The sequence below is a fragment of the Chrysemys picta genome, chromosome 13 (assembly GCF_011386835.1).
Source record: "Chrysemys picta bellii isolate R12L10 chromosome 13, ASM1138683v2, whole genome shotgun sequence".
In the NCBI taxonomy this organism is placed as follows: domain Eukaryota; kingdom Metazoa; phylum Chordata; order Testudines; family Emydidae; genus Chrysemys; species Chrysemys picta.
In genome coordinates this window covers 53,360,268-53,375,384 of record NC_088803.1, presented here as the reverse complement: position 1 = coordinate 53,375,384, position 15,117 = coordinate 53,360,268, and the positions used below count along the sequence as shown (strand labels likewise).

At 55.5% G+C, this 15,117-nt stretch overlaps 1 protein-coding gene across 1 annotated transcript in view; it reads right to left on the bottom strand.

Annotated features, from left to right (window-relative positions):
• XKR7 (XK related 7) overlaps window positions 1–10,474 on the bottom strand; it is a 39,224-nt gene extending 28,750 nt beyond the window's left edge. Inside the window, exon 1 of the mRNA XM_042842498.2 lies at window positions 9,747–10,474. Within this exon, the coding sequence (XP_042698432.2) occupies window positions 9,747–10,333 (587 nt within the window). The 5' untranslated portion in view covers window positions 10,334–10,474. The remainder of the gene's footprint in view (window positions 1–9,746) is intronic.
• Window positions 10,475–15,117: the final 4,643 nt, after the last annotated feature.

The window sequence follows — 15,117 nt, the reverse complement described above, 5'->3', positions numbered from 1 at the left end:
CAGTGCCCTTTCAATCTGTCCCTCCACCTGGAGCATGTCCTGCAGCTGCTCAGGGACGGGGCCTCCCTTGCCTTGGCCTGGGTTAGTGCCAGTCTGTAGACTCTATCACTTTCTTCAACAATGGAACTTTACTGAGTGGCCAAACGTAAGAAAGAAAGAAAGAAAGAAAGAAAGAAAGAAAGAAAGAAAGAAAGAAAGAAAGAAAGAAAGAAAGAAAGAAAGAAAGAAAGAAAGAAAGAAAGAAAGAAAGAAAGAAAGAAAGCCAAACCTCTCACAGGAAATGCACTAGAAACCTCTCTTGTAAATTGATGGACTGGAACTTTACACTTGGAAAGGCAGCAAACAAACATTTCTGTCCATTTCAATGCACACATGTAGTCCACTGTGGCCAGGCATATGCCAGCCGTGGTTCCCACAGGCCAGTGTATGTGACACTGGGGTTTTCCTTGCTGTCCCACCATGTGCAGTGGTCAGAATTAGGATGCAACCCGTGATGCCACATGGAATGTCGGGGGGTGTAGGGACCTGCTACCAGGGAGTTCTCTAAGGACTGCAAAGGGTAGGGAGTCGGGGACGGCTGGACCTGTAGGCCAGCCAGAGTCTTCAGTATTTGAGTTTGCTGCCTGAGACGACCTCTAATGTCTCGGTGCATCTGCATCTCCTTTCACTGCTGGGATTCCTGGGCCTTTCTTCTGTCTGCTCTTTCCTTCTCCATGACGTCTGTTTGCGGTCCGATGTGGCCCTGGCTTGCAGGATCTCGCTGAACACATCCTCCTTGGTTGTCTTCTTGCGCCTCCTCTTCAGGGCCAGGCGTTCTGCGGGTGTGGAGGGGGCACCCCTCAAGCCTGCAGCAGCTGATAAAAACTGACAGATGCATCATGGGATTTACAGTCACTACAGAAAGGGAAAGAGAAGTTTTAAAACTTCCTTCCCTTATTCTCAGACAAGCTTGTAATTAGACATGCTACTGATCGCCACTTCAGCTGTGGGTGGGGGAAAGGAACTTTGGTTGCATGAAACAATCAAATTTCAGCCTCTATTCCATGGGTACAGGGCCCTGGCACGGAATATTGGCACTATTCTCCACAGACGGTGGGGATTTTAGCCGAGATCTCACTCTGAAGGGTAACAAAAGCCCAGAGAACTCAACTGCTACTGGCGTCCCAAAGCTGGATGGACCCATAGGCCACTGCCTATTTACTGCAGTCGTGCTAGCCAAACTCACCGCAGAGCGGCATGGGAAAGGGTCCTACCGCCAGGGGCGGCGAGTTATATGGGCCTGGGGTGCCTGGGCTCCAGCAAATTCAGGGCCTGGGGGCCCGGCTACACCAATGTTCGGGGCTCGGTCTCTCCCCTGGCCTAGCCTGGCCTGCCGCCCCTGCGCACCTCCCCCGAGTGTCTCTGCCTGCTCTGGGCAGTGGGCAGCTGCGCTCCCGCACCCCAACCCCCTGTCCCAGCCCAGAGCCCGCACCCAGCACCCAAACCCCCTCCTGCACCCAGCACCCCAAACCCTCTCCCGCACCCCAACCCCCTGTCCCAGCCCAGAGCCCGCACCCAGCACCCAAACCCCCTCCCGCACCCAGCACCCCAAACCCTCTCCCGCACCCCAATCCCCTGTCCCAGCCCAGAGCCCGCACCCAGCACCCAAACCCCCTCCCACACCCAGCAGCCAAAACCCTCTCCTGCACCTCAACCCCCTGTCCCAGCCCAGAGCCCACACCCAAACTTCCTCCCAGAGCCTGCACCCCAAACCCTCTCCTGCACCCCCTCCTGCACCTCAAGCCCCTGCCCCAGCCTGCACCCCAAACCCTCTCCCCCACCCAAACTCCCTCCCAGAGCCTTAGACAGGTGTGTGGACCTGGGCACCACCAAAAATTATACAAACCTGTTGCCCCTGCCTACCACGGAGGAAGAAATAAGGCAGCCATCCCTAGAAAGCTTCGGAACTATCTCCAGAATTGCAGAATATCTCCATGAAAGTTTCATCGAGATCTCTCGGGCGGATACAAGGGCCGTATGTGCACAAACAAACTGCGCCACGTGGCCCCCGCAGCCTAACCCCACAGGTGAATGAAAAGCACATGCCAGGTCTGCCTCCCTTTGTTGGGCTTCTGTCTCTTCTCACACGTGAATAAAACCGGGAGAAGTCGATTCCTGGGTCTTGTTAGCTTGGGAACAGGCCAGGCGCCATCTTTAAATTTAAACACCGTAAGGAAAAATGTATGCAGTCATTTACCCTGGTCCCTCCCCCTTCATCAGTCTCATCCGTGCTCGGCTGGCGGGACTGGCTAGAGACTGGTGGAGTCTCGAACAGGTCCTGGCTTGTGGCATGGCTAGACCGCCTGCCACGTCTCCCTCCTGCTCCTCGCTGGTCCAGATAGAGTCTGTGTCTCAGGGTCCTGAGAGGGATCCACAATGGCCTGCCAGGTGCTGGTGGGGTCTCTGCCAAGTATGGCCTGCAGCTGGTCTGTAAAAGTGGCAGGTCTGAGGCTCAGCATCAGATCGCTGGTTGGCCACCCTGCCCCGGTGGTACGCCTGCCTCAGCTCCTTCGCTGTCATGTGTCACTGCTGCTGATCCTTGTCGGGCCCCTTCTGCCTGCAGCGCTGGTGCAATCTGTTCATAGATGTCCATGTTTCTGCGGCTGGTCCGTCACACAGCCTCTTCTCCCCCCACCCTGGGGCCAGGAGATCCAATGCCTCCTGTCTAGGCCAGGCAGGAGCGCGGCTGGTGCGCAGAGCTGGCATGGACAGTGGCACACAGCCAGGGAGAGCTGCTAAGTGTGCTCGTCACGCTGGACAATCAGGAAACGGCATTTCAAAAATACTTGGTGGAGTTCTGGGGGGTGGCGTCTAGTTTCTGTGACCGCTGAGCAGTGGCGTTCACAATTGTGACCAGAGCGGTCACTGATGCAGGGAATGGGGCTTTGTGGGACAGCTGTTGGAGGACTGCTAGGTCGACACAGGTCAAGCTGTGTCTACACTCGCACTGCGACGACCTCAGCAGTTTGGCTGGGGCTCCACATTGGTCGGGGAGGTGGGTTTGCTGCGTGACCCTAATGGAGAGCTTAGGGTGGCTGGTGACACGGTGTAGACATGGGCACAAGTATGTCGATGGAAGGACACTTATGTCGACCTGCGTAGTGTAGACCAGGCCTTATTAGCCCCAGCTCTCACAGCATCACAGAGGCTTGCGATGAAAAAGACCTAGCAGGTCATAACCCATCCAGGGCAGACTTGTTCTCTGTGCTCCCCAGACAGACTCATCTCTTTGGGGCAGGAACATGCCCATTTGTCTGCACAGTGCGGCATGGCACCCTGCTGCCAGTCCCCCCCCCCCCCCTGCACACTGAGGAGTGGATGGGATGGACGGACACACAGACAGACGCTCAGCCTCCGAGGCTGCCCTCAGAGCTGGCCTGTGGGAAGTGACAAGTGCTGGGCCAGCGTGTGCTTTGTCCTTTGTGCTTTGGGGCAAGAGGGGCATCGGCAAGAGGTGTGAGCAGCTGGTAGGGGGTGGGGGATTACCGTAGTGTCCACCAGCCTCAGTTAGTCAGAGCCCAGGGCCCGCTGTGCTAGGAGCTGTACAAACATAGTACATTCATAATCCCTTGCACTAGGGTGCTTGCCTTTGTGGGGCCATGGAGGGCTGAGCCCTCGGGGTGGGGGGATCCCAGCAGGGAGGAGAGGTAGCTGTCAAGTACTAGGAGGAGGGGTGAACAAAGCAAAGCCCCCAGCTGTGGGGCTACACCCTAGGCAGCGAAAGCACAGCCCACAACTGCAGCAATGCAAGCCACAGGCTTCCAGAAGCCCACTCAGCTGAAGCATTTCAGAGCTCTCTGCTCCCCTTGTCCTCAGGGCATAGGCAGTCTGGATCCACAGGGAGTCCCCCTCCCAGGTCTGTGCAAGGGAGCCCAGACACCAGTGACCTTCTCCTCTTGATGTAATCAAACTCACTAATTGGGCTTGTCATTGCAATGATCCTGCTCCCTGCAATGCACAATGGCCCGACAGGCACACAAACCCTATGGCAGTGCCTTCCCCTCCACCCAGCCAGCAGCTGCTGTGCATAGTTCATTACTGGAACAAAGGGAAAGGGGAGGGATAAGGCAGCACAAAATATGCACATCTGCTAGTACAATCTCCAACTCTTCAAGGATTCAACAAGTGATCCTGCCTCCCTCCCTCCCCCGCCCTCTGTTTTCATTGCGGGGCACAATTATTCTCCCATCATTCTGTCAGTTCCATGGATCTCATTAAAACAAGATTTCATCGCCCATCAACTTGCGAGAATGAAATGCTGATTCTTATTTGTTATGCATTTGATCATACAGTTTATGTTTCAACTCAGAAAAATATTCTCTCTTGCCCTGACAGGGCATGGCTAGGTTTGTATGAACCAAACACAGTGGCAGCTGCATGAGAAATAAGAAATCAATTACAAGAAATCATTTAATTTTCAAAAACTGATGATCAAGCAGAAATCTACAGAGAAGGCTATTACAGCTAATTACTGCCTTCTTCATATTAAAAACAACCCAAGGAACACCGGTGTAAAAATTCAGAGAAAGAGTTTGGACAGCAGCTCTTCTCTGAAGAATGTGTTGAAAGGTTTGGTTTGTTGTCACAAGCACAGTTAGCCCTTCAACTGCTGCGTGTCACGTTAAACCTCGCGCCTCCACAATAAACCTGTTGAAATGCACATTCTCATTTGCAAGGCTCACCCCGAGACAAGCCGCACAGCAAGTGGCCAGCTAAAGACCCTCATTATTAACCTTGTTCAGAGTGATATAAATAATCCAAAACAATACCAGCATCTCCTCAGCTTTGCCAGCCAGCTCTGTCCTTAACTTGTTCCAATTACTGACTCCAATTTTCAAGTGTTGAAACCAAAAAGAACCTAGCCCCAGTTGTAACTAAATTCATTAATCATTATCCTGAGAGGAAAAAACAAGAGAGACCCACTGATCTAACAGTAATTGATACAGAGTACAATTTTCCTAAAAGGTAATTTGGGATATTATTCCGTAATCCTTTATTTAAACAAGAAGAAAATTGCTTTTCAGTTGCAGCCATTTTAATCCATTATACATCTTGCAAAGTGAAATAATTAGAAAGAGCTCCATGTGGCACAGTCTGAATGATGTCACATCAACGCATTGATTAAAAGCTTTAAGTCCTTCCTTTCCCACCCACCCCCAACGCTTCTTCAAATCCCAAGTGAGGACCCACAGCCACTGGGTGTTCCAGCTCATGCTCTGAAAAACACAGATCAGCCCAGTGCGCTGCCCAGGAGAAACTGGTGGGACCCGAAAAAGACAACAGGGGAACTGGCTGATTTCAATACAAGTTGTTTTTTAATAGGCCCAGTTTATAGCCAAGAAAATGGTGTAATTAGGGACTCCAAGGAATCCCTGCTTGTTTGAGTGGTTAGAGCAAAGGCCTGGCAAACAGAAGGGCCGCGTGTTCCAAGGAGAATCCCGTGGCTAAAGGCACAGGATTAGAACTCAGCCAATCTCCAGTCCGTATCCAGCTCTGCCACAAACCTAGGCCCCAACTATGCAACTGGATCCACACAGGCAGACTCTTGCACCTGAACAGCGCTGAAGTCAATGGGGCCCTGCTGGGGGCCATGTGGATCCAGTTTCAGGAATAGGGGCCTTGCTTTTCTGTATCATCACAGGCAAGTCATTGATGCTTGCTATCCCCCCATTTAAACGGGGATGATGATAAGATCGGACGCACATGGAGGCCTAATGAAATGTCTCCAAAGCGCACTGAGATCCTTGGATGGAAAGTGATCTAGAAATGCCAAGTAGAGTTAATATTAAGCATTCAAGCAGAGCCAGCGAATGACCTCTGAGCTATTGTGTGACCTCTGGGAAATCATGTGGCCCCACTGTGCCTCGACCAAACCAGATGTGAAACTGGGTGGAAGCAGAACACGACTGGGAAAACAGATGCCACATCCAAGCCGAGCTTTTCTGAGCAAAGCCATTACAAGACAGAGAGAAATGAATACCAAATGCAAATACATTGCGTGATGTGCACAGCCTGGAGAAGGCTGTCCCCTTGGCATGTGCACATGCTCCTATTAACACTAATGGGAGGCAGGCAAGCGTGTCAGGGGGAGAACAGACCCCAAAGGACTTTCTTTCCCTTTGATATTTCTCCATTTAGAGAAGATAGTTTTGACCTTTTGCAAGCAAAGTGGGTAGGAATTTGTAAACTGAGAAATCTCATCAGCATGAGACACACGATGAAACACAGCCTGATCTGGGCTGCTAATGGTGTGCTGATTGCATCCGACTATCCCCAAACTGAGCATGGCTGTGCTCTATTGGCTAGGAAGGGCATTTAAGACTGGGCTGGAAATCTGCATGCAAGGAACTGTCCCTCTTCTGACCATTCGTAATTATGGAGGCTCGGAACAGGTCGAATGTGAAGGCACATTTCCCAGCATTTGTACACTTGCCTGCGGGTAGTCTGAATAGATTACACATGTTCACTCTCATGCAACTGATACCGTCTCTATGGGATACCCACAAGAATGATTGTGCATGATTATTGTGAATGGGCTGATTACAGTGGACTTTAATGGATTGCTACAGTACCTTTAAATCAAGGTAAGCTAAACACTAGTGCTCTCTACCAAGGACACATTATTGGGCACATAGGCAGATACAGTTTGCACCCACAAAACTTGTGCCTTCACTTTTCTGCCTCCAGTTCAGCTGCAGGACAAAGTGCGGTGTTAGCAACTCTAACCCAACTGCAGTTTTAGGCTTGTGCTGAAATTCATTCTGCAGGTTGCAAAAATGCAGGGGCAAATTCTGCAGGTGCAAATTGTTCTCACCAAAGTGAAGCTGGGCCTCAGGCCTGTAAACACTTTGACTGAATGTAAGTTGTGATGCACAAAAGGCCCCAGTGCAATAGGGCCCAGGCCCAGGTCCACACTGACAAAGGAGCTCAAGGAAAAGTCTTCTCGTCACATGCCCAGTTAACACAGCAATAATTCAACACCTAGAACCTGCACCAAACCCAGCCTCGGTAATGAGTGTAGTAAACTGCATGTAACTGGTCACGGGAACAAGTAACAAATCCCAAGCTTAGATAGAGACGGATCTGCAATTTGAGTCCAACGTGGCCAGGAGATCAGTTCTGAGAGCTACCACTTTAATTGGCTTAAAACCCTACCCCACTAGAACAGCTCAAGGGGGCAGATTATTTATAGAACCAGGAGCAAAAAAATAAAATAAGACATGAACCAATGACTACAATGTAATTGTAGCGGAGCCATTCTCAAACTGTGACCCGTGGAGCACTGGTAGGCCCAGGACCACTTGCTAACAGTCTGTAGACAGCTGGCTGGTCCCAAGGTGCTGGCTCTCCTCCACGTTTCCAGCTGCTACAGCACATTAAAGACAGTTTTTACACAACAGATTTCCCTAATAGCGCTTTTCCTGGTAAGCACTTGCTGCAGATGCCATGGGCTGGGATCACGAATGGGCAGGAAGGCGGTCTATGCAGCCATGAATGAGACGAGACAGACAATCTCACTAAGATGCGCTCTATACTGCGAAAGAGTTGGAGAAGCCTCATGCTACCTGATCACGGGAAGAGTACTAGACAAAGACCTCCATACAGATATGCTGAGACAAACAAGGCCACAGAATTCAGAAATACAGGGTGGGAATAGCACCAAAGCCTGATCCAAACTCCTCAGTTCCTAGTTGCAGTTCAGCAATTTGCCATGGCCTCCCCTTTCTTTCCCAGCAGTAACCTCTCTAGAAATCAGCTCCATTGCAGAGCCCTAGGTCCTTTGCCTTGTGCTGTCTGTAGCTCTGTGAATCTGAAAGGGAGCGTTGACGGCTGTCTGGGGTGGAGAAAAGAAAGGGAAGCTCCGTAGCCTGGCCCTGGGAAACAGACATGCCAGTAAAGGATCAGCTCCGAGTTCTGGAGAGCCAGTAGAGATGCAGGCAGCGGAGCTGACCTCTGTTGAGTGCCTGTCTGTGCTCTCTCTCATCCTGCTCACATGGACCATCTCTGGCCCCAGCTATTTTGGTGGGCAGCAGATGAAGGAAATGCAGAGGAAAGGGACAAAGGAAGGGGACAGGCTGGATTTGCTATGGCTCCAATGCTACCCCACCCTGGCACATCCTATGTGACACCGCTGACTTCCATGGGTGTGGGCACAGAATGGGACCCTGATCTGAGCCAAAGGCATCCAGCACCCTGCCGGATGCTCTCAGCACCTCACAGGATCAGGCCCTACAGGGAACCAAGGCTGAGCAGTTCAGTTTCTGACTGAAGTGGTGAGTAGATTAGAATAGTGCAGCACTTTAGCCATGGACTGCTCGGCGTGGTCCCTTGCCACAGGGACCAGGACACCTCGTTCACCCCTTCACGAGGGGCTGGCAGCTTGGCTGGTGTCCACACACATGCATTATAAACTGAGTGTGTGTTTGTGTGTTGGCTGGGTAGGGGTGATCCTGTCAGCTGTCTGGTGCCTTTTTATCTGGTACCTGTTTCCTCATGCCATGAAAACGCTCCATAAATGTAATATCTCAAAACAGCCCCTAGCCCAGGTGCTGCCTCCCCCTCCCCCATGGCTGGGGTTTAGGTGAAGCACCCCCATGGCACATCAGTTACATTTAGCCCTCAACGCCTGTCTTGGTCCAGGGCTTTCCCTCCCCCCGGCTCCGGTTTGCCCAGGTCTCTCCTCTCCTCCTGAATGGAGGGGGCTCACTGGAGGGAGTTTATATAATAACCCCAAGACACACACCTAAGAGGAAGCAGCCCCAGTCTCCGTCACCTTCCCCCCTCCATGCTGGCCGTATGCTTCAGCCTCAGGGGACCAGCCACCCCCTGGTCACAGCTAATGAACTGTTGATCTCAGGGATCTGATTACAGAAGAGACCCTTTCCTGCTCCAGCCCAGCTGTTCCAGACAAGCAGCTGGGGCCATATTCCACCGTGGGGGGGGGGGGGGGGGCGAGGGAATGGGTGTAGCTGGGGACAGGACTGCCTCGAAAGCTTTGGAAATTAGAAGCAGGAGAGCTGGGGGTGAGGGGCTTGGAGTGGGCAGGTCCTAGGGGAAGGTGGGCAATGGGCTGCTAGGTTCTGAGGGGCAAGGAGGGTCCAGGAGGGACCCTCCCCCTCTCCCCACTTGCTGGCTGATGTCCAGCTGCAGAACTGTTCAAAGGCCAAGTCCAAAGGCAGGCTGCAAACTCCCCATCGGGACAGAGCACGTGGTGGGGGCAGATCCCCTTCCCCCATCCTCAGGGAAATCCAGGCTGCACCGAGCTCCCTTCCACTGCTCCCCAGAGCCTCTGGAGGGCTCCGACCCCCAGGCCTGGCAGCCGAGTTCCAGGGGCAGTGCAAGGCAGGGGTAGATCCCTGTGTCCTGGACCCCCTTCCCCTGCCAGTTCCAGCGACAGGGCGGAGAAGGAGCCCGGCTAAAGCCCCCGGCCTGGGTTGGGTTGGGCACATGAAGAGCCCCGTGTGTAGACACGGCTCCGGGGCTGTCCTAGGTGAATTCGCCGGGCCAAGGGGACAGATCCACCCATGCTCCCCCGGACTCCCCGCTCCCGGATGAACCGGCCGAGCTGCCTATGGAAGGGGGGCGGGAACCCACGCTCCCCTTCCTCCCCCCAGCTCCGGCCCTGCCCCAGGCTCTGCAGGGGAGCGGGGCACGAAGCCAGGCTCCCGCCGCCCCCCCCTGCTTCCTTCCCCGGGGCCCGCCCCTACCTCCAGACCTGTCCCAGCTGCAGGAGGTGGATGAGGGACTGCAGGATCCAGATGCAAAGGCGGCAGCAGCCCCGGGTCCGGTAGGCGCTGGGGGCCGGGGCGGGGGGAGGCGAGAGGAGCGCGGAGCCGGGCCGGCCGCTGTCCTTGGTGCAGCCGCTGTCCTTGGTGCTGGCGGCGGGGGCCGCGGCCGGGTTCGCGGCCGGCCCGGGGGCTCGGGGCGCCGCGTAGTCGTAGACGAACCACCTGAAGCTGAGCAGTTGCACCACGAGCGAGGGCAGCAGCACGAAGAGCAGCGTGAGGCCGAACCACCAGAGCTGGCGCCGCAGGTAGTAATCGGCCGCCAGCCACAGGTCGCTGGCCCCGTCCGAGAAGAAGACGAGCAGGGCGCACAGCACCCAGCAGCAGTCCAGCAGGCTGTAGGCGCGGGGCGCCGGCGGGGCGGCCGCCAAGGGGCTGCCCGGCCCGGGCCCCGCGCCCCCGCCGCCGCCTCGGCGGGACCCGCCCGGCAGGGTGCCCCCGCCGCCGCTCTCCGCGCCCTCCATGCGCACGGCCGAGGCCGCCCCGGCTCCATCCGACTTCGCGGCCATGTTGGAGGAGAGGAGGAGAAAGGAGGGAGAGGGAGAGACTTCCGGAGGGAGGGAGGGGAGCGGAGGGCTGGGGCGGGGAGGGGAGAGCGATGGAGGGGGGCTAGAGGGGAGAGGAGGGGGCTGGAGACAGGGGATGGGGCTGGAGGGGAGGGGCAGAGGCTGGAGGGGCTGGAGAGAGAGGAGGGGGCTGGAGACAGGGGATGGGGCTGGAGGGGAGGGGCAGAGGCTGGAGGGGGCTAGAGGAAGGGGATGGGGCTGGAGAGAGGGGAAGGGGCTGGAGGGAAGGAGAGGGGCTGCAGAGGAGGGCGCTGGAGAGAGGGGATGGGGCTGGAGGGAGAGGAGGGGGCTGGAGAGAGGGGAAGGGGCTGGAGGGGAGGGGCAGAGGCTGGAGAGAGAGGAGGGGGCTGGAGAGAGGGGAGGGGGCTGCAGAGGAGGGCGCTGGAGGGAGCTGTAGAGAGGGGATGGGGCTGGAGGGAGAGGAGGGGGCTGGAGGGGAGGGGCAGAGGCTAGAGGGGGCTGGAGGGAGAAGAAGGGGCTGGAGAGAGGGGAAGGGGCTGCAGAGGAGGGCGCTGGAGGGGAGGACCCCTTGCTGGAAGCCCCCTCTTCAAACCCACCTCCTCTCTTTGAGTTCCCCCCACCCCCACGGCAGCCGGAGCCTGTCCGGATGGGACAGCCGGGGGGAAAGCTGGGGTTATTCATTCATTCCTCCTGCATCCCCCCCTTCCCCTCTCCTCCGTCTGGCCGCTCCCTCCTTCAGCTCTTCCCCGCCAGCCTGGCCCGGGCCGAGGGGCAGACTCCTGGCGGGGCAGGAGGTTGGGGGCTTTGCCCATCAGCGGAACAGAGCACCCCGAGGGCTGCCCTGACCCCACCCAGGCTCAGGCGCGTTTTCGGGCCCGGTTGTCATGGCTTTTAAGCCTCACCCCAAGGGCGCTGCATTTGCATGGCCGCTTCCCCACCCCCTGCTCCTATTGATCGCGGATCGCCTCCCTCCACCACCAGCGCGGTGCGGCGAGCAGGGCGCTGCTGTGGGGAGCCGAGGCCCGGGGCTGGGGGGAGGCTGGGACTCGAAGCCCCTACCCTGCTCTCTGCGTCTCCCGGATACTGCTGGTGCCTCCTCGGATTACTGCGTTCGCGGGTCCCGCTCCTGGGGCGCTCGGGTCCCGCCCCGACCCCCTGCAGCCTGGGCAGAGCGCGCTGTGTCCCGCTAGACTCTCAGCGGTCCCCCCACGCCAGCCCCGGCTCAGCCTGCGGGCTACTCGGGGCGCCCCCGCTGCGGAGGGCGAGGCATGGGCCTGGGCTGTGGGGAGCCGGGCGGGTCTGAGCCAGGCTGCTCCCAGGTCCTGCAGGGAAAGAACCGCTTGGGAAACCCCAGGGTCGGGGTGGGGGGACACTGCCTCTCCTGCGCTGTCAGGAAGGGGGCGCTGGGCTGGTCCAGGCTGCTCTGGGAGGAGCAGGGGAAGGGAAGGGGCCAGGCCTCTGCCCCGCTGCTCTCCAAGGGAAGGACTGAGACGACCCCAGAGGCCAGGGAAGAAGAGCAGCCGCCGCCCCATTTCTGCCCTTCAGCGGGGAAGCGAGGCTGAGGGCGGCCACCTCTGCTTCCCCCCTCGGGAGCAGGGGCCAGGAGAAAGGGGCCGCCCCTGGCAGGGGTGTGTGGAGCATCTCCGGGGGCAGAGTCCCCTGCGCCCTCCTGTTGTCTCCCCCAAGGAACCTGGCACGCAGCCGCCTCCCCCAGGTGTGCGCCTAGGGCGCGCGGGTCTCCGCTCCACGTCCAGCTCGGCTCCTTGGCTTGCTCCCCCCCGGGGGCGGCCGGCCGGCTCCTCCCGGTAAGCAGAGTTCTGTCCTGCGAGGCCGGCCGCCGGCGGAACCTCCGCTGGGCTGCTCGCAGGGCCGTGGCTGGCTCTGCTCCAGGTCCTGCCAGGAACTCTGTGCGCCTGCTTTTCCCTCTGCCCTCTCCTCTCACCCCACGGCTGTTAAGGGCCCGCTCCTCACAGGGGACAGGCCTGCTTGGAGATGGCCAAATTGGGATGTAGCTCCCCGCTCCCCGCCAGCGCAGAGGATGGTGGGATCCCGCCTAGAAAGGTCAGGATTCCGAAAGCTTTACTCCCCTTGAATAATACTTTGCTCCCCCTAGATTCAAAGGGGCCAGTCATGAACCAGGACTGCTCAATGTGAGTAGTTATCACTTCTAGTCCATGTCAACCTCTCCAGCACTGGGGGAAGGGTTGACTCCGGGGGCCTGGTGAGAGGCAGCACGTCAAGATGGGAACCTTTCCAGGAATCTCACACTGGGCCCATGGCCACCCTCAACCCAAGTCTCCTATGGGGAGGTCCATGCTCAAATTCTTTGTCATGTTTTTCAAGTGCTAAATGTGACTGTAGACAAAACATGGATGTTCGTTTCAATTTGTGTTTAACCCTTGGCTGAGAACCAATGTGGGGTATACAGGTCTATGCTGGAATTTGCAATGGTTAGTTAACGCACCTGAAAATACAAGAATCCAACTGGACACATACCTTCTATGTTCATTTTCCTCCTTCTCCACAGCCATCAGTTTTCCTGGACTGAGGATAGACAGCTCACCATGGCTACACTCCATCTCCTCGTTTCTTTCCCAGTTGAAAGTCACTGTGGGATGTGACAGGATTGCTGTAGATCATTTCCCTTCTGCACAAGGGTTTTATCGGGAGCCAAGCACGTGCCTTTGGACAGGGGAGGAGGAGACAGTAGATGAAAGGAAATGGCGAGGGGCTCAGGTGAACTGATATTTTGGTTTGTAATTGAGCTGTTGGTTCATACAGGAGGAAAGTTATGTGTGGAGGAGACAGCGGGAGCAGGAGAGCTGCCTGGGGGTGGGTTTTTTAAATGAAAATACCTCCTTGACAAGGCCCCACTTAACGTGCCATAATGCAGAAATTGCAGCGTCCGCAAGATTAGACGGTCACCGCAGGTTTGACAACAGGAGCCCCACCCTGTGCAGGGCTGACAGTGGAAGCCCCAGCCACCCTGGGGCTGAGAGAGGGAGCCCCCGCTCACGTGCCCAGTCCCCTCTCTTCCTGACACCTGCAATGCACACTGGTCCGCTGCCTCCAGGGAAGCAGTGCACCTCTGGTCACTGGTTTCACCTCAGTTCAGCACTCTCCTTAGTGCAAGACACGGAGACGTGTCTACAGTAAAACCAATCTTAAGTTTATTCAACGGGGCTTGAGATAGATTTTCACATAAAAGATAGTGAAAGTTTGGAAACATAAGGTCACAAGCAAAGGAAAACATAACATGCAATTTATAGCCTATACTTACTTTACTTTCCTGTCTAATAAGGCATTTCTCAACTAACGGTCCAGAAAGCTGGGATCCACCTGTCATGAGACAACACCGCTGGTAGAGTCTCTTCTCTGTAATGGATACAATGTTGTGTCTTTTCCTCTTCTTTTATACAGTCACAGACTCTGTCTCTTACCCAGGGGGTCCCTATTCAGAGACTTTTCTTGGGGTTCATTTGTCTTTGTAAATCCACAACTCTGCACCAGGTCCAGAGAGCAAACATAGGACTGGCTCCATGCATGTCCATTGTTCTCAGTGGTGACTGAGTTAGCCTTGAGACTCCGTCTCACCTCAGGTGACAAGTTTCACATCAACAACTTTGAAAGCCAGTATCCACTATGTTACATAACTCTAAATGATTTCCCATACAAACATCATGCACTAACCATGCCTATCAGCTAGTCTGTAGCTTTTGGCAGAACCATGCAACAACCCCCTTTGGGATGGCAGGATGATTTAGTTGGGAATTGGTCCTGCTTTGAGCAGGGGGTTGGACTAGATACCTCCTGAGGTCCCTTCCAGCCCTGATATTCTATGATTCTATGATTCTCTGACACAGGGATAACACACCTGGCTGGGTAAGCCTGGGGATGTCTGTGTCACCGGAGTGGCAGTGCCAAGCCGAGGAGTTAATGGCAGTAGCTGGTGAGGAGATGGAGGGTATTTCCAAGGAGGATATCAATGCCACCACAGTGTGAAAGTGCCCATGCTGCGTGTCAGGCATACTGACCCTGGGCGTGAAAAATCTACAACAGAGCCCTCTCCATTTCCCCTCCACACAAGCTGTTACACAGGGATTCTCGCACAGACTAGCTGCCCCATTCCCCATTGCATAGGTGGCTGCATTTCAGGGATGTGAGAATGATCCCAAGATATGTAGATTAATACTCGCTGTGGGATCCTTCAGAATAAAAGGCTCTATATAAATACTATATTGCTGTTAGATTAACACTAAACATGACACAGACTGACATGCATGCATCCATGGAAAGTGCCCGTGGGTGTGCAGGGAGATTGTTAGGCCTCTGAGTGTGGATGGAAAGGTAGGAGGATATGCATTCAAGAGGGTGCTCACCAGAGGTACGAATGCACTGGCAGCGTATATATCATCAGTGTGAGTGAATACCCACAAGGGGTTGATTAGAACAAAGCGCTAGCCAAAGCTCTTTGCTCTCATGAAGAAGTTGCATGCACAGGGAGGTGCCCAGAGAAGGAATCTTCACTCCCATCCCCGGTACAGACCTGGGTCAGGTCACCTACATAGCTAGCACTACTGTTAGCAAACAGGGCCCGCTGCCGCTCCTTGGCATGGGTTTTAGGCCCTCCTGATCTATGTTGTGCATAGATCCACAGGCCGCGACCCTGTTTGTGTGACATCACTCACTCTGAGCAGCTGCTGTGTGGATTTAACAGCAGAAATACGCTGTTCTCGCTGCACTTTACCTTTGAGATTTGTCCTGGT